General features: G+C 39.6%; 2 protein-coding genes across 3 annotated transcripts in view; one reads left to right on the top strand and one right to left on the bottom strand.

Annotated features, from left to right (window-relative positions):
- LOC145457449 (epithelial membrane protein 2-like) overlaps positions 1-25,574 on the top strand; it is a 417,463-nt gene that overhangs the window by 114,985 nt on the left and 276,904 nt on the right. The window lies entirely within an intron of this gene.
- Positions 9,144-22,367, bottom strand: LOC145457418 (5'-AMP-activated protein kinase subunit gamma-1-like). 2 transcript variants are annotated; one of them, XM_080335640.1, is made up of 12 exons: positions 22,223-22,367; positions 17,712-17,835; positions 17,135-17,268; positions 15,494-15,654; positions 14,827-14,890; positions 14,611-14,760; positions 13,238-13,436; positions 12,346-12,472; positions 11,561-11,726; positions 10,878-10,915; positions 10,658-10,807; positions 9,144-9,490 (listed from the first exon to the last, which is right to left on the bottom strand). In XM_080335640.1, exons 1-12 carry the CDS (start codon positions 22,350-22,352, stop codon positions 9,383-9,385), a joined length of 1,551 nt encoding a protein of 516 aa, XP_080191766.1. In that variant the 5' UTR covers positions 22,353-22,367; the 3' UTR covers positions 9,144-9,382. The 2 variants fall into 2 exon arrangements, with proteins under 2 accessions (XP_080191766.1, XP_080191767.1); XM_080335641.1 differs by having other exon boundaries at positions 22,227-22,360.

Raw genomic sequence — 25,574 nt, 5'->3', positions numbered from 1 at the left:
GCGTGGAATCAGTGGTGGCTTTTGGGGTAGGCGAGGTAGGCGGTCGCCTAGGGCCCCCCCTTCCGAGGGGCCCCCCCTCCTCACTTTACGCGCTTTGTTTCACTATTTCTCCGGTTTACGCGCTTTTTTTCAAGTATTACCATTTTCCAAATAACCGCGGAATCCTTGTATCCATAAAGAATCTTGGTATTGTACCGTAAAGAGGGGTCAAACATCAATCCACATTTTTTAGTTATCATTTTACGAATAACCACAAAAATCCATGCACCAATGTAGAATATGGTACAGTAAGCAATTGTCGATCATAAAATTTCTGCATTTGGTGCAAGAGCTCACTTCGATTTTATAATCTCTATCCATTTTGCCATTAGTTAAAGGGCCCCCCTCCTACATTTACGCGAATGTTATCATTTTGCAGATAACTGCGAAAATATATGTGTAATATAGTACCGTAAACATCAGTCAACCCGCTAAAAGAGCTTACTTTGATTTTATAGGGGGGGGGGCTCCTACATTTATGCAAATTTTAGTTATCATTTTGCGAATAGCCGTGAAAATGCATATAGGCCTACCGCCTACATTGTAAAATATAGTACCATAAGCAGTAGTCGATCATTAAATTTCTGCACTAGTTGCAAGAGCTCACTTTTATTTTTTGATCTCTATCCATTTTGACAGTAGCTAAAGGGCCCCCTCCTACATTTACGCGAATGTTATCATTTTGCAAATAACTGAAAATTCATGTACCCCTGTAGAATACAATACAGTAGTCAATTATTAAATTTCTGCACCCGCTAAAATGGCTTCCTTTGATTTTATGAGGAGGGCCTTCCATCTTCATTTATGCGATTTTCGGTTATCATTTTACGAATAACCGTGAAAATATATGTACCCATGTAGCATCTGGTACTGTAAACAGTAGTCGATCATTACATTTCTGCATCCGCTAAATAGCTTACTTTGATTTTATGAGGCCCCCCTACATTTATACGAATTTTCGTTATCATTTTGCGAATAACCGTGAAAATATATTTACCGGTGTCGAATATGGTACCGTAAACAGTCTATCATTAAATTTCTGCACCCGCTAAAAGAGTTTACTTTGAATTAATGAGCCCCCCCCCCCTCCCACATTTATGCAAATTTTCGTAATCATTTTACGAATAACCGTGAAAATACATGCAGGCCTACCGATGTAGAAATGGTACTGTTAACGGTGTTCGATAATTTAATTTCTGTGCTTGTTAAAAGAGCTTACTTCTATTTTATGTCAATGAGGTCATATTATAACATGTAATGAATTATTATTGAATATATACTTCCTAGTGGCAGCAGTGTATATTTCAGTGCACAAAAATTTTCCAGTATATGTTTGTGTGAGATTCTTCTTGCTAGCTCTTGAGTCTTGATGCCAGCTTTCATATGGTATGTTAATTTCTAATGAAGCGAGTCCACACTGAGTCTGAATATCCAAAATATCAAAGGAAATAGTCACTTGAAAAGCCAATGAAAGCATGTAGGCTATTATAGCTTATATATTGTTGTTTATTGAGCAATTCTCATGACTCGACATATTTGTTGTGAATTAGGCCTTTTCTGAATGGAAATCCATTCTCAGGGTTGTCATGATTTGTTCATTTCTTGTCTGGCAGCTTCCTAAATACTCAGAGGTTATGTAGTATGGTGTTTTAAGCTGTTTGCAGGATTCTTAAATTGCAACTTTTCTTCATTTTTTCAAGCAATTTCTGCAGATTTTCGATTTTTCATGCAACTCACTTTTTACTGGAAATATTTGGTACTATATGTAAATAGATCGCTTGATTATTTCACTGTGGTTTGAATTTGAGGTTATTTCAGATTTGACGTACATTCAGGCTAGACCGTCGTAAATTATATTACCACTGGGTCAATTTTTTCAGGCCATTGATTTTGTTGAAGGCGCTAACACTGAGTTTTGCGACAGTGCCTTGGATACGCATCGATTCGAGTATCTCATACCTTAATAATTTCAAGGAACTTATCCATAAATGTACCTTTTTAGTGTAACTTTAGTGAAAAATAAATGCAACTTTCCACGGATTTGACTGCTACCAAGATTTGCCCTAAGATCAGGTGTTGCATAATACAATTTTGACCATTACATTCTTCAAATGGGCTACCAGTTCAATATAAATATGACTTGGTAAACAGCATATTAAGTAAGGCGCACTCGTCAGTTGACAACCGTACACTTCATTAGCTACGATGAGTTTGGTCACTCATTTAAAAGTTTTGTTGTAATTTGTTGCATCAGTATCTCCTAATTACCGTACTCTAGTCAAGTATATGCTACAGTGCCGCGAGTACATGCTAAATGTAAGTCAGGATCTTAGGAAAGGAAGTGGTTCAGATTCAGAAAGAAATGACCATGCAAATTTTGAACTGCTACACAAATATTTTAACAATCAATGTCAGCTCAGGAATGTTCTACACAAATTGATGATGATGCTGTTTTTCCAACAACTATAGTGCCTTATGACTTGAATGATGTAACAGTGCTTTCAAATACGTATATGGTATTTGATTGTAGTGGTCTTTTGTCTATGCTATTTATGGCTTTTTAGGTTTAATCCAACCAGGCAAGTTCTTACAGACAAAAAGATTTTCTCCACAACTTACAAATTTCTCATTAGTGAGTGTTTTTTCGTGTCTAACAGTTTATTTACAAATTGCGCTGCTACTATAGTACCGTATGTCTGTATGGTTGCCAGTAAACTCGCCCCAAAGTAAATTCGGCCCGTCGAATTCGGCCCTCGGCCACTTCGGCCGTCGGTGAATTCGGCCGTCGGTAAATTCGGCCCTCGGTAAATTCGGCCAGGGCCAGAGTAACAACAACAGTTACAATACCATTATCTAACCTGAACCCTAACCCTAATCCTAACCGTAATCATAACCTAACCCTAATCCTAACACTAACGCTAATCCTAACCCTAAACCTAACCCCTAACCTCCAAATCACTTGATAATATTATAATTATGTAATATAATACACATTATTAGTTATTAGTAGGTTTAGGGTTAGGATTAGCGTTAGGGTTAGGTTAGGGTTAGGATTAGGGTTAGGTTAGGATTAGGGTTAGGTTAGGTTTAGGATTAGGTTAGGATTAGGGTTAGGTTAGGATTAGGTTAGAATTAGGGTTAGGATTAGTGTTAGGGTTCAGGTTAGATAATTATGTAATATAATACACATTATTAGTTCGTAATACAATTTCACACAATGTTCTCCGAGGGCCGAATATACCGATTGAATTCGGCTGTCGGTAAATTCGGCCCCGTAAACATCGCCATATATATATACATATATATATTTATACGCATACCCTGTTCTCCAAATCACTTGATAATAATATAATTATGAAATTAATTCACATTAATAGTTGGTAATACATTTTTATAAAAAATTCTCCGAGGGCAGAATTGACCGAGTAACCAGTGAATTGACCGGTGAATTCGGCCGTCGGTAAATTCGGTCCCCGTGAATATCCGCGCTATCTCCCGTGATTACGCGATCTACGCATACCCTGACATCCAAATCACTTAATAATAGTATAATTATGTAATTAATTCATGTTAACGGTTGGTAATACATTTTAATACAATATTCTCGGTGGGCCAAATTTACTGATGTAATGGCCGAATTTGCCTGGGCCGAATTTACTTTGGGGCGAGTTTACTGGCAACCGTCTGTATACTTCAAAGTTTGTTGTTGTTGCCATTGTTACAATGCGAATGTCATGGTTTGTGATTTTAATTGCTGCATTATACTTTGCCTTTTTGGTTTTGCTTTTAAATCTGTTTAAATCCCTTTGGTGTGCCGTTAACTCTTGAAAAGTGGCACCCGAAAATTCTTCGAGTGCAAGAAATATTATATTACAATGGATGTTGTATTGAAAGCTATATTCTTACTGATCGTGGAACTAGCTCTTCACAGGTTATACCAGTGCTGATGTGTTCCTGTCCCTGTGGTATTACTGGTGTTGCCGCACATTTTGCTTTATGCCTAATCATACACCAAAATCTTCTTGGTAGAAAAAAGATAGGCCCAATCCAGCACCTGGCTGAAACCTTGACGTGGTGTGCTGGCTTATTACTAATGTCAGCCGACAGCTTTCTGGATTTATTTTTATATGGTCTATTTGACGTGCAGTTGCCTTGGTATACTATTATGTCATGCTACATCCCATAATTCTTCTAAATAGGTAGGTCTCGACACGCAATATGGTTCACTTGAGTAACTTGTTTTCAAATATGAGAAGTAGTACTTTGGCATGGCATTATAATTAGTTTATATGGTTAAAGTTTTATCAAGATGTACAGACAATGTACTACCGGAACTGTGCAAACGAGATGTACAACAATAAAAGCTTCGTCTAGCGCTAGTAAGGGGGGTCTGGGGGGCGTAGCCCCCCCAGAAGTTGCGATAGTGTAGATAAGGGGGGCCCCCACGGAAGTTTCGCCTAGGGCCCCCCTAATCGTAAGGCCACCACTGCGTGGAATGTGTGAATAATTCAATGTGACTGAAAGTCGGCGTCAGTAATATTCAGGTTACGGTCGAATCAGAAGATCACGTTAAAAAGATTTCTCAAATTAATTAGAATTGTACCGGATCAACACATTCAAATACGAATCAACTTGAGCTGTGTAGTAAGTTTCATTTCATTCAATTGATACATTGCTTGAATATTCGCATGATTCTTATCATACAACTAAAGTCAAACACGGACAAAGTGTCAAAAACATATAGCGACCATACCAGAAAGTGTCAAATTGTTGGTTTACGAATCACCGTCTGCGACGACTCTGTGACAAACTAATTACGGAAATATTACCTTGTGAGCGGGCATGAGGGATCGCTTTGTCTGAAGCATTACCCTGTGAGTGTCGTAGGATTTTAAAATGATATCACACCCTTTTGAATAAGCGTTCACTTCACAAAGGATAAGGGTTAGAGCGGAAATAAGTGACAATTTGTCGCTATTCAAGTTACCGACACTGGCGGTCTGTTATTCGTTACTTATTAAATCGTACGAGTGAAATCAAGCTCTGTGTCAAACTGCTTACGAAAATTTCACCGCGTGAGCGATCGATATGCCTGTAACATCAAGTCGCGTATGTCTGAGACATTATCTTGTCAGCGAACGCAGGGTTTGCAAACTATTTCACACCTATTTGGAGTGTTAATATGTGAACGCGGCTATTGTTGGTATTGGAATCGCCGTCTACGTCGGTTCCGTGGTAAACTAATTACCAAGCGACTGATTCCTAGATTTAGCAAACTATTTCACACCCTTTTTGGTGAAAGTACGACATGCCGCTAGCATTCTATCAACGAAAGTACGAATCATCGCGGCGTCCATAAGAATAACGATATATCGAAGTCGCATTCACCGCAAACGTTGGGATTAACTCGAATCGGTCATATTTAATAATTTGTAATATACACATTAACTAAGAATCAATCACGTGACTAGTTACTATTCCTGATACTTCTTCAACACAGCGCGAGAGTTGACTATACCCGAAAGTACGATTCACGCCCCCGAGTTTTCAATACGAGTCACCACCGCAGCCTATACCCGAAAGTACGAATCACGACCACGAGTTTTCAATACGAGTCACCGCCGCAGCCTATACCTGAAAGTACGAGTCACGACCCCGAGTTTTCAATACGAGTCACCGCTGCAGCCTATACCTGAAAGTACGAGTCACGACCCCGAGTTTTCAATACGAGTCACCGCCGCAGCCTATACCCGAAAGTACGAATCGCGGCCGCACCCATAAGAACCCATTACGAGTCACCACCACAAGGGGGGTCTGAAAGTACGAGTCACCACCCCGGGTTTTCAATACGAGTCACCACCCCGCCCATAAGAGCCCCTGCCACCCCCAGAGCGATCATACTAACTACTGGCGGCAGATTCAAATGTTGAGTAAAGAATTGCGAAATGCCAATTGGTGCCTGTTTCAGGTAGGGGCATATGAGAATAAGATCAAGTGAGCATAAAATTATGCAATATTGCATAATATTTCTCGTAATTGAACAATAAACGTACGCATTTACGCGCGCATATGGCCTACAATCCGCTTAACACAAGTATAGGCTAACTGCCTTTACTCGCAACAGCAAAAAACAGCTCGTATGATTTATATCAGCAGTCGTTGATTTGTAATGATTTGATGTGGAAATTGTAATATTTGAAGAGTACAAAATTTCAAAACTTTGTCCAGTGAACGCGGTCTTAGGCCTTCTAGCCAAAACGCAACGATAAAACTGCGTTTAACTATAAGCATGACCAACGTCACTGCAAACACTACAGCATATAAATGACTCCGAATCATAGCTAGAGCCCCAAAGGGGCCTGGTTGCCCATCCAACAAGTCGCTGCTGAAGAGATTCAGCGCCCTAAACATAGAAGATATGCGGAAACTAGAAATCGCCAAGTTTATGTATCAGTTCCACTGCGGTCGTTGCCCCGAATATTTCAATGATTTCTTTACCTCGGAATCAAAAGCGCACAAGTACAACACACGTGCGTCCATGTCGTATAAATATCATATGATCGACCGAAAAGATCGTCGCTCTATAAAATATGCCCGACCTGATGTGTGGAACAGTATCCCGCCAGCCATCCGACAGTCGACGAGCATGTCCAGATTGTCCACATTCAAGTCGAAATACAAGCAATTACTATTAAATAAATACAGTGCATCCTCAAGATTACCGGACCACGACTGACCTATCGATATCGCTACCCATGACATGCCTTCCTTTTCTTGTCGCTTTCTTTTTCTATACTGAATTCTTTACTTTCATTCAGTGTGCATGCCTCCTCTTTACTACGCCTAGGCCAAGGTCGGTGTCTGATTCCATTGACAAACCCAAGTCGCTTCGACATCTTCTGTCTATTCATTGTATCGCATTTTTTGTGGTGTATTGAACTGATAAAATTGCTAATAAACCAATGATGATGATGATGAAGAAACGTTACTATTTGAAACTAGGCAGAGTGGTGGTGGTTATTATTATGCTGTTAGATGGAGATGTCTGGAGTATATTGCTAACCTGATAACGGCATGCCGATGATTCTTACAATCACACGTCTACCTACACCAGTGTTGGGATGACTCGAGTCATGACTTGACTCGAGTCAGACTCGAGTCACCTTTTCCGTATGACTTGACTTGACTCGAGTCACTTTGCTAAAATGACTTGACTTGACTTGACTCGACGTATCACAAATGTGGATTGACTCGTGACTCGGAGCAAAATTCACGAGTCAATTTCAAGTCATCAGGTAATGGGTGTCGATAAAACTCACTGTATCTTTCATATGGTTGAATTGCTCACGAGACCCTGCTGGAGTAACCCGTGACAGCGATTAATCATTCAATGATCGTGCGTTTAACTGAGCCTCCATTGTTCTGTCACAAATAAACTGACCGCAAACGAAGTGATCGAAGCTTATAGCTTACGATGTCGTAAACTAGTATCGTAAAGTAATATAATAGCGAAATGTCTATTTCTGTTCTTACCTTAACCAAACCTCTTGTTTTATTGAAATTGAATTCGAATATAGTTTATATAGCCATCAACCATTGGCGCTGACTCGAATTGTATAATATCGATTTGTAAAAGTGTAATGTATTGCATCTTATCAATTCGTTCCTCCATTCTCTATTTTGGCTGGTAGCTATATGAACTGAGACTACGCAATTACTTACGCAGTTTAGCAGTTCTACGTATGTGTGAGCGATACGACGTCTTCTTTCGTGTATATTTAACTCTATATTTGTTCATTGATTTAGAATCAATGACCACACAATCTGTACTTCAGACAGCTAGCAAAATGCAATGACGTCATCATGCCTCATGCATCGAAAAGGCAACTTGACTTGACTCGTGACTTGACTCGAGTCACCTCCAAAAATCGAGTGACTTGACTTGACTCGAGTCAAAATGTCCAATGACTCGAAATGACTCGTGACTCGAAGGTAGTGACTTGATCCCAACACTGGTCTACACTCTACATATTATATAGCCTATTTACTATGAGTGGATAATTTGTCACTAATGACCGACGAGCAAAGCTAATGCTTGCTACGTGATAATGAGCAGCGGCGCTTGAAAAGCCGACCTGCTACCGATATTATATCGCACTCTTCCTTGTTCACTGTTCAGTTTCAGTCAATAGTCATTTAACAAATAAAAAGTAATCGTTCTTTCACCAAGAAATCGATCAGATATGTTAAATAATCGATTATGATAGCGATTACTTTGGATTTTTACTAATGTAATCGATTGCGATTACTTGAAAATGCTGTAATCGATTACCCCATGTCTGAGGCTGCCTAGTATTCATTTAGAAGAAATTGCTTGTAGTTCGACTTCAATGCGGAAATGCTCGACGACTGCCGGCGATGATGCTGTTCCACAATTGGGGTCCGGCTTACTTCATAGAGCAATGCGTTTTCTTGTATTCCGTCCTGATCATATGGTAGCATGGGGTTCCAGGGAAATGAGCAGAACAAAATTTTTATTTCCGTTTTCAGTACATCAGCAGCTGATATATAATCGTTTTATCGAATACTAGTTGGAATTGAGTCATTTATTTTGCATCGTCTTTGAAGATAGCTCAACAATTTGATGTGGTTGACAGAACAATTTGAAATTAAAATTGGTTCTACGGCGGTATATACTTGTTAGAATTGAACATAATTTGGTGTGCAGCGTTTTTTTGGGGGGAAACCTGACGATTCAATCAGTGAATGGCTGGAATCCGGAAAAAAAGTTATTTTTGAACAACCCTGCTGGACAGCGCTTACGGTGTTTTGACAAGTTCAACCGTTTACTACAAATGAAATGCACATTGAAATTTTGGCTAGTTCATGAATGGATATCATCACACCGGTATCACTAGTTCCGCAGGCAAAGTGTGTTCGTATTTTTTTGAATTGCATGCATTAGGCTGACTACGAAAATCCCCATTGAGCGGCTTGCGACGGCGCATGACCTGCCTGCCTAAAACACATGCTATGGACGTCTCGCACTTATCAAATTTTCTTTCTCCCCATTTTTCTGGCTACTGACTAGCTGTCAGACCGCCCCACATGACACAGCACATTTATTAGCAATCGAAAATCGTCGGAAGCCTATTATTACCTAATAATGGTCTCTGCTAAGTAGGGCGACTTATGGATTCGCTCTAAATAATAACAAAAATGGTAAAATATAATGCATTAAAACTGCAGTTAAAAATGTTGGTTGCCTTTGGACGCACGAAACAGACCCGCATACGAAATCAGCCAGCATAGAAAAGTGGAGCTGCCGTTGAATCGCGACAAATCAAAGGAATCCAGCGTAGGGTCGGAGAACCATGTAGCTAAGAAGATCGGACAAGGAGACGATCCCAATGACGCAATCTTCTGAATTGACGACAACAAGACGATGCACCTTTGTGAAGAAAAATGAAAGCAAATTAATCAACTTTTGACCCATAACATTGGAACTGATGCTGTATACGTTTTTATTCTCTCAAGTTACTAGATCACAGTACATATACAGACACATGCACAGTACAGTGAAGACCACCCTGTGCGTCTTACATCCAAGAGAGCAAACTGGTTTACCGGCACACACATTGTCTATAGAGTGACATCGTCGTAGAAGATATCAGTTTTTTGCATGCGGGCAATTAATGCCGAAGGGGTGAGTAGGATTTCTGGAAGGTTAATCTGACTGGAACAATTCGAGGTATCGAAGCAAAATCGTGCGAACAATAAGTCCACTGCTACAACACCGGTCTCAAACCAAATCTTCGACATCATTTATTCTCATTTCCAGAACTAGTTTTATGTCTCCAAAGACCTGTTTCATATGAACACGTGGTCTGCGGTTTCATCAGACTGCCATATATCCAGCCCGCGCTTCCCGCTTCTAATGACTCGAATTCATTGCTCGACACCAAGCGATTTGTGTATTGATTCAACTTCTCAAGTCATATGGGTGAGACAGGATTTTGTTGTAATTTCAAAGATTTGTAGGCTACCACATTATTGGTATTTCGCCTATCAGCACAGTTGTTTCTGAAACAGGTTCAGAAACTGTAAAGTGAGGTAACTTACTATATTTATGAATGGAGGCATTCAATGTCTCCAAAACAGAGTTGCAAAAAAGTGAGTTGAACAAGTAGAATTGACTTGTGACTCGGGACCTTGTCACTTGGCTAAAATCTTGACTCGGTGTTTCGAACTTATATACCAACTCGATAGTTGAAGTGGTACTTCTACACCAGTGGTTCTCAAACTTTTCTATGCCACGCCCTCTTCATGATAGTTAAAAATTTTGCACCCCCATTATCGCCATACCGCAAAATGCAACTAGAATGCTCGCAATCCCAACGGATAGTTTGATGGCTCGGAAGATTATGACCGTGGATGAGATAATTGTAAAATATGAAATTCGGACTATACACAGCGCAATAACTGTGAATTGGAGGTATATCGTGCCGAGCGCAAGAATACATTTCCGCACATTCGCGCCCCCCAGTTTGAGAACCCCTGCAAATCTGGCCTTTGCCATAGTGAAAACGAACGAATCTTTCGACGGATAAACACTCACTTCAGCATCGACGACACGTTGAACAATGGTAAGCAGCGTATCCGTAATGCGGCATTTCAGGACCCCGTCAGGCGACCTCTTCTGACGATGGCTCAGAGCCTGCTTCACCGTAACGTCGAGATTATTGTAAGAGCGTTGCGCCGCCAGATTCTGTCAAGAACATAACAAAACGTCATGCTGTCGGCCATGTTCTTCAATCTAAAATCACAGCGACACTTACGATTACATCAAATTTGGCGTAGATATCCACCACTTTGCCTGGAAAGAATGATGGACAGATTGAAACAGCGTCAGGGTCAAAACGGTTTCCAGTGAATTCGGCACTTCGTGAACTTGACATTAGAAATGTCATAACTATCATTATCAATGCAATATTGCAAGAATGAATTCGAAAATGAATGTTTCACTGAATATTAACATGAATTGAGGTATATACTGCACAGTTGCACTTGGTGAATTTTGTCACTCGACCCCAAGTATGTAGCCTATGTGTTCAGGTTAGACATTAGAGGTGGTTTAGGGTTAAGGACAAGGGAGCACCTAGCAGGTTTGTAACCAACTCACAAGGTTCTGAGTCACAAGTCAATTTGTTGACAACTCGAGCCACTTTCAATTCACCACCGAGTCTAACCATGTTCATTCAAACAGATAAAAAGGGTTTCTGTGCCTTTTCTTCAAGTATCGGTCCTGATACACGAGACTTGAATCAAGTCATATAGAATGCCCCGAGTCATATGACTTAATCATGTCATGCGCAAGTCATGCACAAGTCCAGTCAATATGCAAATTCACTCAAGTCGAGTCGAGTCAATTTTCATTTTTAAGTGAACGACTCGAGTCGTTATTTATAACCTTGCCTCCAAGTGCCGAATTTACTGGTAGCCAACAGGCGCAAATACAAACCGGCAGCGTTCAGCACTGGCAGCGCCGATACACGATGGTTCACGAAATGCACCAACGCCGTTATAATCGGCGTATCTTCCGTGACGGTTACAATATTATTGTACGTTCCCACACCCAAATCTCCGAGACCCTTGTTCATGAAGGAAGGCATCGGCATCTCTTTCATCTAAATAGCGACGGAGCACGGTACCATTTCTGCGCAGGAACTAAAAAGTTGCGGACATGGCTAGACACAAACGTGGACTTGTCTGATTGGATTCCGAGTCGAGTATTGGAGCAGCATTAATTGCGAGTTCACAACAGTAAGGATGATTTCAATTGTTCAAATATATAACACCTAATAGTAGAGTTACTAAAGAACAATGAAGTTACCACGTGACATGTTACTAACAATAATTTTGTACTTCCCAACCGTGATCATCTCATTGTGGTCTATAATCAAAATAGCTGCTAGTGCGAAGAGCATACATTGTCAAAGTGGATTCATAGTAGCTTATGTCCATTTTGAACATCTTGGCTATATCAAGTTTTGTAAGACTTTCATTTTCTTTTGGCTACATCTTGACCACGTTTATGTTTGGTGCCATGTGAAAAAGATAACTGCGGCCAAGAGATCGCTATAAATGAAAATCTTACAAAATGGACATTCCCCTGCGACAATTATTCTCTACTCGCAAAAAAAAGATCCATACAGCTAGACTAGACTCGAATAATTACAATTTATGCTCTACTGGGATGAGCGTACACTAAATTCGATATGCCCATCCCTAGCCGAGAGTACTCACAAAGAGGTACAGGAATTTGAGAAGTCTCTTGTGGGTGAGGATGTAAAGCGGGTTTCTGGTCTTTGGCTCGATGACGGGAAGACGATGAATTTTGTTTTGCACCAGGATCTTCAAACCCTCAAATAAACTGAAAAAAAAGAATTCAATAGCTTTCAAGTCTGTAACATTCACTGAAGGTAGGGCGGAGAATTGATTGATTTTGTGTTGAACGACGCCATTGAACCTTCCACCACACAAGAAGCGCAAACCAGCTCAACTTAGAGAGTCGTTCAAGCCACGCCATGTGTAATTCCGTCCACAACTACCGAACCAGCTACAAATGCGTGCAATTTTCAGACTGGTTGCCTATATATATATATATTGAAGAGAACCCGTACATTTTCGGCTGACACATTGTATATCAACAACCGTATCATAAAATATGAAAAGTGATATGATTGTTGATATACAATGTTCTTTCCAATTCTATTGGAAAATATTCAAGTGCATGTCAATATGAATATATTATTCAATTGCGTATTGAGGTTCTGCGCCTCCAAGAAGTTCTTCAAATTTTCATTTAGGCCTACCGTGACAAGAAAACCATTTCCGCAATTTGTTGCGACGAGTTCACTCACAAATGTAATTTTGTTAAAAACTTTCAAGGTAACGGTAGAAGATATAACCACTCACACTGTAATAAGTAGTATATGCAGTTAAAGCCTACTTGAGGAGGGCAAAAAACTATGAGTACTTTGTTACTGAACGGTGACCACCTCTGCATGATTCACCAAGATTCATTTACCAATTATGAAATTTGCGAATCTCAGTTCGCATTCTGGCAAAGTTTTGCAATATTCCATTATAAACTATCACTTAGCAGCATTGAATAAAGCTGCCATCAGGACTTTACCTCGCCTCTGGCCCGATGCTGACGAGCTCCCTGCTGTGTAACTTTTCGCGCCACGACTCGATGCGGTGCTCTTCCAGCTCGTGCATTTTCACGAAGGGCGACTTGTAATACGTTTTCAGTATGTTGATGAAATCGGTGATGGTGAGCATGCCGAGAAAGTCGCGCCTCTCGCTGTTCCACAGAGGCGCCGCTCGGAGCCCTGTAGAGATCAGAATTATTGCGACGAAAACAGGACTATGTACAAAACGTTTGCAACAACTTTCAAATGCACAGACGCAGCCCTGGAAAATGACCAGGGCTGGGGCCGAATTGAGTACTGTCCGATTCCAAACAGAGTCGAGTATTAAGCTTTGATTTGAAAATTTTTCACAGTCCTGGACATATCGGATCCCGACATCAGTGTTCTCGGTCTTCAGAAAGTAGATTGCACGCATCATTAGTGCGGCAGCCATGCGTTTAGCATTAATTTGCAGCTGACATTTATTTGTAACGAACTACAAACGAATTGGTAGCCAACATACTGGACTGATTTAAGCCGAGAGATATTAACCCTTCGGATAACAAACTGGCGTCCGAGGTCTGCACTCGACTATGAAATGAATGCTTATTCATCACTCTCATGAACGTGCAAATATTTTACCGCACATTTTATCAAAATAATGCGGCACACACCGATAACCGCCTCATTCATCTTCATTATGGTTTCGGCCGCCAGTTGAATATTTAATGTAGATATAGCTCAAGTTGACGAATTCATCGTGATTAACCTACAAAATACTTTTCTCAGTACAAGAATGATGACATTAGCTTCAGATACAGGTATTCAATGTATCCATATTTGTTTAATCGCAAGCTACTTAATCGGCTAATGGAACAAGAAAAAGTTGCAGCAGACAATAGTACTACTAGAAAAACTCATTCAATATTATCCGTTACATCTTCATCTCAAAGAGTTTCAACACATAACTTGACTTCATATACTTACAGAGATTACCAGCCACCTTTAAACAAACTCAAGATCTTGAGAGATACATGAAATTAACTACACTATGTGCAAGGACATTACATCAGAATTAATTGCAGATAACACAAATCAATATAACCAGAGCTTCACATTTGAGAGCAAAGCGGGAATGAATTTTTGTGTGGTGCAGACCAAGCTAATCAATCAAAATGAGCTACGATTTACATACAACAGTCGTTTGTGGTAAAGATAGGCAAATAACCCGCTGACATAAAATATTTGCGTGTGTGGAGAGACACACCCATCACATATTCCAACCACGAACATCGCAAACAATGCATTGGTACAATAACGTGATGGAATGGAGTCGAATAACATTTTAAAAAGTTACATTACAAACTGAACTTACCATTAGCAACTAAAGCATAAAACGCTTTCTTCACCGGGAGTTTTGTGTCAAACACCACAAGTTTTGAACTAGTCGGAATGAGATCGTAGCACTTGTGTTCTTTCATAAATAAGGCAAATACTTGGTCGTTACTCTCACAGGTGGCTTCAACTGCAAAACAACGGATGGCTATCAATCTGGTTTGCTAGCTTGCCTACAAAATCAGTGCTATATCACCTGGCATACTGTCGCTGTCCAGGCTGATTCGATCAATCATACCACTCTGGAACTGTTCATCGGCCTGTAAGTAACACGTAATTCTATACGATTAAAATGGGATTACGAATTGGAATAAGAGTGACGAGGATATCACTGGAATGAAGAAGGCAGTATTCCTGCCTTGTGATTCGGATTAGTCTGTGATTACATGAACATGAACACAGTGCGCAAATGAATTTCCATCAAAACTTTGGGCAAATTCCGATCCCTTTATTTCAGTTAAATCACATGTGAGAAGGAGTATTTCCGAACTGGACACAGTAAATATTTCCCTGAATGCATGTAGTGATTAATGCAGAAACGCTATTCAGCAATCAGAAAAGAAATTATTGAAGCATCTAAAATGACAACAATTTGCTAAAAAAAGATAACACTACCAGAGATGTTTAAATTAGTCATCGATTGTACTCGGTAGAAGTAAAAATAACACAGTAAATTTCTATTTAATTACAAGTAAAAGTGTAGCGATTGCCAAGACAAGCCTAAATTGCCTCAGGACCTCGACTAAATGACTGGAGAATCAATCGAAAAAGGTTTTCAAGATCACATATCAGTTTTTGACAATGCTAGGGCAGCCACTGCCAAAACGCTAATCTTAAAGTAAGCAAGAAACCAAATCACATACGTCCCCGGTGAGATCGAGCATTTCCTGTGATCTTTCCATCATGGACGGCATGTCGTCCATCGCGCCGCTCAACTGGAGATGTCCGATATCTCCGGAGATGCTTGCGCTCATCGGCAGCGATCTCACTGCCTGATCCGCTACATATTGCACGTTTCTTCCACCTGAGAGATAAAAATTTCTGTTGTCACGTGCGATATATCTCAGTCAGGCTGCCAAGGTCTACAATTCCTTATCAGACGAATTCCTATAACCAAAAGTCAAGATTTAAAACAATATTAGCTTTTATTCACGCTCTTCCAAGACAGGTTGGCCGGATGCTTTGTTGTTTTATTTGGTACAGCATCTCAAAATTTGCTGTTTATGACGGTCGAGTATCAAATATTACAAGGACAAAAAGTAGCCCAAAGTTGCTCCCAAGTCAGTAAAGTAAATTATGAATTTATCGCTTATAGTTTCAAACTTGGCCAGATTATAGAAAATGCAGGCATTGCATCTTGTACCCTAATATAAAATTCGGTTCGATTGATACCACAAGGATGGAATAGGGATAGGCCCTGCTATCATAGATTTGGCTGTTCGGTATCATCGCGAAAGCTGGTTTTTCACCTAGTTAGGTAGGCTACACCAACCCACATCCCCACATTATTGGTTTACGTGAATTCCCTGTTCTTCATGTGGGAGTTGTTTCACAATTAGTGACTAGGGTCTAGGGTACTAAACTTCAATCACACTTCCCGTTAAAATTTCAACAGATGTCATCACGAATAAATGGATCTCCGTGATATGAATAACAACAAATTCCCATTAAAATTTCATAAGATCCCGTACGAATTTTTTGTACCTACCTGGATGTATCTACAACGGCACAAACAGTAATACCCACTATCTATGAAATTTCAAAATAATAGTTACTATCCACACTTCCACAGTCAATCAGAAAGGATAAAAGCAGGCAACCCTATAATATGCCCGCATAACATCATTCAAATAAATGAAGCCTTGTTCATCAAATATTGACAGTATGATTTAAACTGGGACACAAAGCATTAATGAGACAAGGTGTACACAAAGGGCATATCCCATCTATACCAAACAATGCGGAACTTATGTACATACAGCATTTCAGTAGTAAAGTTTACGTGGAGGCAATCATAACAATCTCGCGACCAGATATGTCTGGTTTACATCACACAAAACTCAAATCCAGTAGCTATATCTGTATTGAATCGAGATAAGACGGACTGGAAGTGTAGGAAACTCTTGCCATAAGGACTTCACTCAGAGCCTAATTTATACATAAGAGCTGGAAGTTAGTCGCTATCCAACTAAGCATTTCCAAAGGAAAATGTATGGAAATGAACGTATTCGAAATTACTGTTTTTCAGATATACAGCATTATCACGTCATATGTGATGTTAAACTAGCCTACATACAAAAATCTGAACTCGGGCGCCCAACATAAGCTGATAAACTCATGTCGTACTGTACTAGCATAAAGCCGTTGATCAGAAATACAGTAATCAAATGACCTACAATATTTTGTTTTCAAGTTGAAAAGATGGCTTGCATCATACGCCAAAGTTTTCTAAAATTTACTCTCAAAATTCAAATCGAAACATATATCAAAAGACAAATACCTACCGTCATAAGATTGGTCGCTGTTTGAATCCAGGATTGAAGAATCTTCGTTTTCACTGAACTCAAGAACGGAACTCTCGTACGATTTTGTAGAGAAGGCTAAATACGAAGAAAGCGTGGAAACCACCGAGGCTTTCCTAGAAAATGGAAATAATTTGGAAATCGAAATTTTGGCAAAACGTTAGAAAATAGTAAGCGACTTTGGCAGTTTTTCTACCAACCTGAAGAGTAACAGTCAATATGGAATTAGTCCTTGCATAAACGTAGTCTCAGTATTTGCGCAGATCAGATACAAACATTGCTTTGTGTTGGTTTTTCTTTTTGTCATTATTGGATAAGCCTTGGATTTGGGGAGGAAAATGTTTACTGGAGTTGGCAAAATTTTCTATTATGTCATAGCTACATAACGGCACAATTGTTATTTATAAGGGCCAAGATGTAAATAAACTATTATGAACTTTACAAAACTAACAGTTAACAGATATGGATCCGTCACTATGGTGACGGTAGCACATTCGATGCACCCAATTGAAAGCTGCATTACAACAGGAAATTGCCCAGAACACAATGCAATAGGAACCTGCTTTGTAAAGTAGCGATGGAAGATCTTCGCCTATTTTCGTGATAGCCGGCTTGCAAATTCTTGTAATATTCAAATATGCCTGTGAGTTGCCTGGCTCTGTGTAAAGGAGGCGCTGTCCCCTCTGCAAAACAAACCAGAACATTGAATTTCCAAACCTGAAAGCTTTGCATCATTACATGGATCATGTTGTCGTAAAACCCCCAATTATTAAAGGAAGGGTCTCTGTGAATTTATATAACCTGAAAAGTAGTTTCTACAATATTCCAGACTTAGAACAGGGATTTGTGGTATACTTGCACAAACACAGAAGAACCATTTATCAAAGAATTGTTGTTCTTCCGAATTCTCTACTAGTTGCTGACGATAACCCCTGACGAGTGTCAGCCGAAAATATTCGGGTTCAATTCAATATGAATATACTATTCAATTGTATATTGAAGTTCTGTACCTCCGAGCTCTTCAAATTATAACTGTGAAGCATTCACCATGGCATACAGTAACACAAAGGACCAATAAATGAAGTCAATTGAATCAAAATTCACAATGCAAAACTGATATATACAATCTGCTTCAGCGTTTCAAGAATGAAATAACGATGGCATTCCAAAACATAGGCTAGCAACTTTTCACAAATATCTGCTCTCACATAATATGTATTGTATATAAACATATACCGTACATCAATTATAATATGATGTTGACCCGGGTTATTCAGAAGAAAACAATTGAAATGTAATTACCATCTCTAACATCAAATTCCATGTTCATATTATTGTTGTTCTCATTTATATCAGGCCGATCTTCTGGCGGATTGGACATTATTTTGGCAGTAACATTACTGAATTTTTTCGAGTTCGGGAGCTCGCACTTTCCATTCACGCATATATCACACGGACAATCGCATATGACTAAAGGACGACGCACAGAATGTGGACTACTCATTACATTCTTGAGCTTCTTCTTACTACGCGGCACACCACAACACAGCCACCCTTTAAGAAACTTCAGTGTCATCAAACCCAAAACGGCAGACCGTGCTACTCAGGCAAGGCGAAAGTCCCGAATGATGCGTGACCCGAGTGGGAAGACGGAATTGATAAGTTGATCTATTCATAGAATTACTGTAACTAGGTACCTACCCCTTACAGATCAAACATCCCAGTTTTTAATCAAGTCCCTTCCAAAAGCCAAAGCCAGAGCTAATCCCAAATTTAATACAACGGAATAACCAACGAATCAATTGAATCTATTCAACCTTCACATTCCCCAAATTGAATCGCTCACCACTTTATTATGAGGACAACCGCTGTGCTAACACTTTGTTAGGCATTATGTTCAGCCTAACAACATTTACACATCACATTAAACCTCAATTTTAGCTTTCAAATCCAGGCACAAAAGTTCATTTTGAAAAGTAATACATGAAAGTGTGTTTATCCCCGAAAACAATGCTGGACATGAAGAACTCGCTTAAATCAACAAATTTTGGAAATTTGACTATTATAAACATATCTTAGGAGAAATAACATTAATAACACAGAATGACACTCAGACAACCACAGGTATTTGCAATAACTTTAATATTGGGTTAACCTACGATGCAGTTCAATGTAATTTGTAAACAACAAGGCCCTGTTACCAGTGCGTAGATTAAAATAAGGACCAATGTGAATTGGTCAGTTCTTAAAACTTGAAAACCGTCATTCACAAAGGTGGGCAAATAAATGACACAGTTCTAAGGATTCTTGTCAGATATCCTAGTAAAAAAACATGTGACAATAATGAACCGAAGTCAGTAGTATGGCTATGTGGTTCATCTCCTCCCTATTTTGAAAAAGTGAAGCAGTTCATTTGATAGCTCGAAGAATGGGCCTATGCCATATGAAAATAAAACCACATCATACAGTTTTTCTATCTGGCCAACAGTTCAAGACTTGCGTCATGGAATTTTTATTGGTATGGATGTGACAAGGATACACAAGCTATCATTGACAGATGTAATCAATCACTATGTGCAGTGACACAGCATACCGTCAACATAGCAAAGGTGATTAATTCACACAATGGTTCTTTATATCCAGGTAACAAGCAAGAGGTATATATTTGGTGCCAAAAGCAATGGTATTGGCAAGATTTTGAATTACTGGCCTTTCCAAAACAAGGTAGCTAGCAAAGATCCTTCATACTGAAGAACAAGGTCTCTGACATTTTACAGTGGGACGGCAACAGATAACTATACAGTATATACGATGGGATGGTGTGACGTTACAATATTTTAACACAGGCACATGTTTCCGAGATAGACCTACACAAAAGACAATTTAATACTGTATTCTACTCAAGAAATGGCCGCATATTACACGTCTTATCGGAATACTAGAAGAAAATGGGGTTATTGAACCGATACACAATAATACCATCTCTCAACATTGAAAACCTAAACTACACAAAGCTATAGTCAAAGTCAAGTCCATTCAAACACCACAATTATGAATTTGAGTTTCCTGCATTCAAGATAAGGAACTGTCTGAACGGGGCCTACGATAACTTAGGCTAGTTATCGTTATTGTTAAGTTATCGTAAGCCCTGGTCTCAGTATGCAAATTCCTGACTTGTAAAAGGAGCTAAAATACATGACAAAGATATTTAAAATTTTTTATCACATATGACAAAAATTGTATTTTCTACCTGGCTTAATGCGCCTTGTGGTAATTTAATTTCAATGCGGTGATGAACAAATATCATAGCCTACTAATATTATCACAGACATGATAAGAGTAGGTAGGGTTATCATATTTTGAGAATCTGAAAAAAGGACGCTTTTTCAAAATTTTCAGACTTACAACGCCGGAGAAATACCCGGAAAATTGGTGAATTTACTCCAAAGTTTGTAGTTGGTCAACTAAAAAAAAGTCGTCTTTCTGGGTTAACTTGCGAAAGACCCGCTGCACCGTTACTTGAGTGATGATTTCTTATATCTCAATCCAATTTTCACACACTTTCAACTAAAATTTTCAAAAAAGAGGACATTTGGGCGTCCCCCCCGAGGACACAAGTGTCCTCGAAAGTTTTTGAAATTAGGTCAAAAAAGAGGACAAAACCTTTTAGAAGAGGACGTTCGGTAACCCTATGATAGAGTGGCACAAAAACTGAATAAAACTGTGAGATCGCATTGACAGTTGTGCTCACATTATTGCACAATTACTGTGATCCAAAGCACGAAAGTCCTACCAGGTCAGAACGAATTGAAATTTTGTACCAGCAGACAGTTTGTTTACTATGATCTACACACGAGACATACCGTTACAATCAAAATTTGAACAAAAGACGATGCTTATGGTAAAGCTATTTTCATTGACTCGTTTGTAGTGTTTCAGACTTACAGAGCATCTATATCATAACTAGATGGGTTGGCGACATTATTATGCATGATTAGTAAGGCACTAAGTATGGCTGTTTAGTTTTGTCTGCAACATCACTGTATTTTGACAATGGAGTGGAGATGCAAATGAGCTGTTAGGTTAATAAGTCAGGATAAGCATCAGCATTGGATGTCATAACTTAAAATGTCCACAAATGTCTATTCAGTTAGGGACAGGAGAACTTACTTACATTACCGCTAATTTAGCTAGGGCATCACATGGTGTATAAAATATTCATACTTTGCACTCGAATAGACCAGTTGACACGACTATTATGCATTGATTGAGAGTAGTTGATAGGCAAGCTACTGCAAATCACTGAAATATATTCTTCTGAAGGCAACTCAACATTGACTGATTCATCAGTTAAGTCAAGCAAAAACTGCTACCGATATAATGATTCCATGCCGTCATCCAAAGAGCAAAGACAGTGCTTGACAACAGTTTTACCGGTTTGCCCATACAGAATCAGTGTCTCGTGCTAGTGCTCTCATATGTCCCCGAGAGTGTCATACGTAGCCTACCATCTGCCGCAATATATTGCGAAAAAGAGGGTACATAGGCTAAGGTGTGAATGCCGGTTCTGTGTGCAGCTGCGGTCAAGGTTATGTCAAGGCATGGTATAGTGCTATAGATATCGGGTCGAGTGAGAGTGGGCCTGATACAATAATGTGTAACACAAACAGAGAAAGAGAGATATGATATTCCTTTTCGCCTGCACCATCGAGATGCTTCAACGACGGAGTTGCGATACGGCCTCGAGGTCATCTTGTCTGCGCCCCCACTTTTTTCTCTTCCATGCCATCCGTGATTGCTGAGCGCCTAGCAGGATAGCTGTGGATAGCTGCGGATACCAATTTTATAGTCTTTGGTCTGACCCGGCCGGGGATCGAACCCACGACCTACCGACCGAGAAGCCGGACGCATCACCATTACACTATCTCGCTCGCAGCAGATTCACTTATTGAATAACACAACTTCCGTTAATTAGAAAAAGGCCAACAATATGCTCAAGAAACAAACTGCAAGTCAGGTATTACTAGCCTCTATATACATTAATTTCAAACATGCTGGAATATGAAAAACTCACCTGCAGCCAACAAATCTCGAATCTACCTCGGAAATCCTGGCTTCCTTTTGGAGTGAACAACCGAGTCAGATGATCCAAATTTTGAAATTTAGATATAACCGGTATTAGCCAACTGCACTTGCACATAAATGGAATAATAGAATGTAGACTAGACCCAGAATGTATACGAGTATCGAGTTTGAGTACGGTATGATATTCGCCATTCGGCAATCCGTATCGTTATTTTCTCTAAATGATAACACTACGATCATGTAGGTGATATAGTTGCTATCATGTAATACAATTGCCAATTGGAACTAGGAAGGCACGCAGTCAACAGCACGAGTACGGTATTATCGATAATGCAACACATATCTCATGGTATCGTTCACAAGCATGATTACGGACAACACGCGTGGAACAATAACAACCATTACAAGACCAATGGTATTATTCCTTATGGCGGTTCTGCGGCTTACAGGTGCGTGCTAGTAGGACTTTCGGTGGAACTAAGAATTAAAGATTCCGTAGGCTGGCAATCTATAGGAGAATGGAGATAGAACTCATGTCCGTCCAAAATGACGACGGTGACGGCGGGTCGACGGGGTCGCGACGTGACGAATAGATACATTATCACGTTAGAAAATAGGACGCGGCCCAGCGAAGTGAGCAAAGTAGTTTTTCGATGTTCAGTGAAATTCAATCGTTTCCGGATCATCGCCGAGCAGCAAAACGATGCGCTGCGTGTCAGATCGATTTCCACCTTGTCATTCACCTCTTCATCGCCGCCGATATCAGTCCGGAAAGTATGTTATTTGTGAATCATATCCAATCCATATAGATTACTACCCTACGGAGGTTAGGTCAGTAATGTATAATATCAACATCGTTTTAACCAGGCTATTTCAACGAAGATGACTGATTTTCAAGAAATCAGCGTCATAATTTTGTTTCATTTCATTGCTATGTCTTTATCCAAACTCCATCACAGACCTTTCTCAAGATGAAAACGCGTGACTAAGCGTCGTTCTCCCTTCAGCCATGCCTGCAAAAATACGATGTTTGGTCATGGAACATGGCCAAGTGACGGAATTTGTGCAGCGTTTTTTCAGGCCACTTCGCAATTCAACCGCTATGCCTTTTCTCAAAAACAATTTCATTTAACGGACTCTGCAATGTAGACTGCGTAAGATACCAAGCTTAGGCCCGTGTTGTAACCAAGTCACGAGTCTATCTTGCTTTTATGTCGACTCGCGTCAAGTCATTTTTAATTCATCACCGATTCGAGCAAGGGTACAAATGGTCAAGTCCGAGTTCAAGTCACTCGGCTACTTGATCGGTAATCTCTACTTTCAATTAGTGTGAATTCATGCCGTTTCTTCTACTTGAGTGTCCACGTTAACCACCTCTACTCACGTCGAGTCACCAAAAAATTGCGACTAAGTCGAGTCAGGACTCGAGTCCTTAAAAGAAACATCCATGCCTTCGGCCTCCCCAGGGGCTGAAAATGACACCAAGACAACAATGCACACATCAATGAAGTTTTCACGCAACTCTATTCAGAAACAAGAACATGTAATACTGCACATAAAATCACAATATAATAAATACATACGAATGTCAGTAGATGCCGTTGTTTGCATACCCAACTGATAATAAAGAATGCTGGAGATCACTATTGGACAAGGAAAATGCATCTGTATCTTGTTCGCATCGGAAAAATTATGTACGGCAGTTACGGGAGACACACTACACAGAACACAGCAGCAAGTAAGATAACTCAATAGGCACTCTTGATGGAAGCAAATATAAAATACACTGCTCGTAATTACAGAAATGTCTACGACATCAGGTGCCATAGCAACTAAGTTGACGGATGGAGAATATACGCTGCTCGTAGCCAGCAGTAAAATATCAATAATATACAACAGGGTCTGAAATATTGAAAGAATAGCAGTACACTGAATATAGAAATACAACATTGAGCACCTAGAAGCACCAGGACTCGATTGTGAGTAAAAACTAGGGAAAGAGCTAAGATAAACTCACGATTTTGACACAATACAAAAGCATACTATTACAAACATCAAGTCTACACTAAGCACGACAGCATTGGATAAGTTCCGCACAAAAGTACTGTTTTACTAGTGTAGAATGGCCATGTACAGAATACCAAGTGCACAATGTAATGGTGAAACCGGACTCCTGATACTTCAATATCACAACGCAAGACGCAAAGTGTCCGCAATATCCAAGCATATTGATCTCTAATGAATCCAGTATGGCAAAAACTTGGTGCACGTCTGATGTGTGCAGCACAGATGGAAATATGCGTTGTGTAATTACATTTACTTTTCCAACCAGGCAGATTGACAATGGACTCTTCAAGTGTGAAAGATGAGATCGATTCATTCTGAATTAGCATCGATCGAATATCCGATAAATCGGACATAGTCTATGGACCTCAAGCTTCGAACACACTGTGGATATATAGTTCAATACACACTGTTATTTTGGGCAGAGAATATTCATATTCAAAATATTATGAGAGAGAGACAGAGTCGTTAAGCTTCTCTCGTGCGTGGCGGATTTGACAGGAATGGCTATCAGGAAAAATGACTTTTTTTCTCAAATCTGGCTACTGGCTACTCAACAAAATTGTTAGGTTACCTAATTTAAGCCTACACACAAAATTTGGTTCAATTCCAGCCCGTACCCGCTTTGCTACAGGAGAAGAAAGTTTATATTTATTATATAAAAATAAACAATAAAAAATTTGAAAATTTTCTGTTCACCCCATGGAAGTGTTAGGCTGTCTATAGAAACGATGCTCACCAGATTTGGTTCAATTCCAACCAGTGGAAGCGGAGATATTGCCGTCGAAAAATTTGGATTTGAATAAAATAGTATTTACGGTGACCGATTCTTTGTTTATTTATTATAGTTGTGCTCACCGTAAATACTATTTTATTCGAATCCAAATTTGTCGATGGCAATAACTCCGCATCCACTGGTTGGAATTGAACCAAATTTGGTGAGGATCGTTTCCATAGACAGCCTAACACTTTCATGGGGTGAACAGAAAATTTTCAAAATTTTTATCATTTATTTTTATATATTAATTAGAAACCTTCTTCTCCTGTAGCAAAGCGGTTACTGGCTGGAATTGAACCAAATTTTGTGTGTAGGCTTAAATTAGGTAACCTAACAATTTTATCAAGTAGCCAGTACGATTTGAGAAAAAAAGTCATTTTTGAAGAGCCCTAATCAACACTGCTCACTAATGAATTGGAGGCTAAAAGCTACAAAATGTATCGCCTCGGCCGTATTGTAAGCTAAGCATGTGTCGCTTCAAAAGCATGGACATGA

This window comes from Botryllus schlosseri, chromosome 15 (assembly GCF_051294905.1).
Source record: "Botryllus schlosseri isolate E-star chromosome 15, Bs_hap1, whole genome shotgun sequence".
NCBI classification, from domain to species: Eukaryota; Metazoa; Chordata; class Ascidiacea; order Stolidobranchia; family Styelidae; genus Botryllus; species Botryllus schlosseri.
Note: the sequence above shows the minus strand (reverse complement) of the source record. Positions and strands in the feature narration are given on the sequence as shown.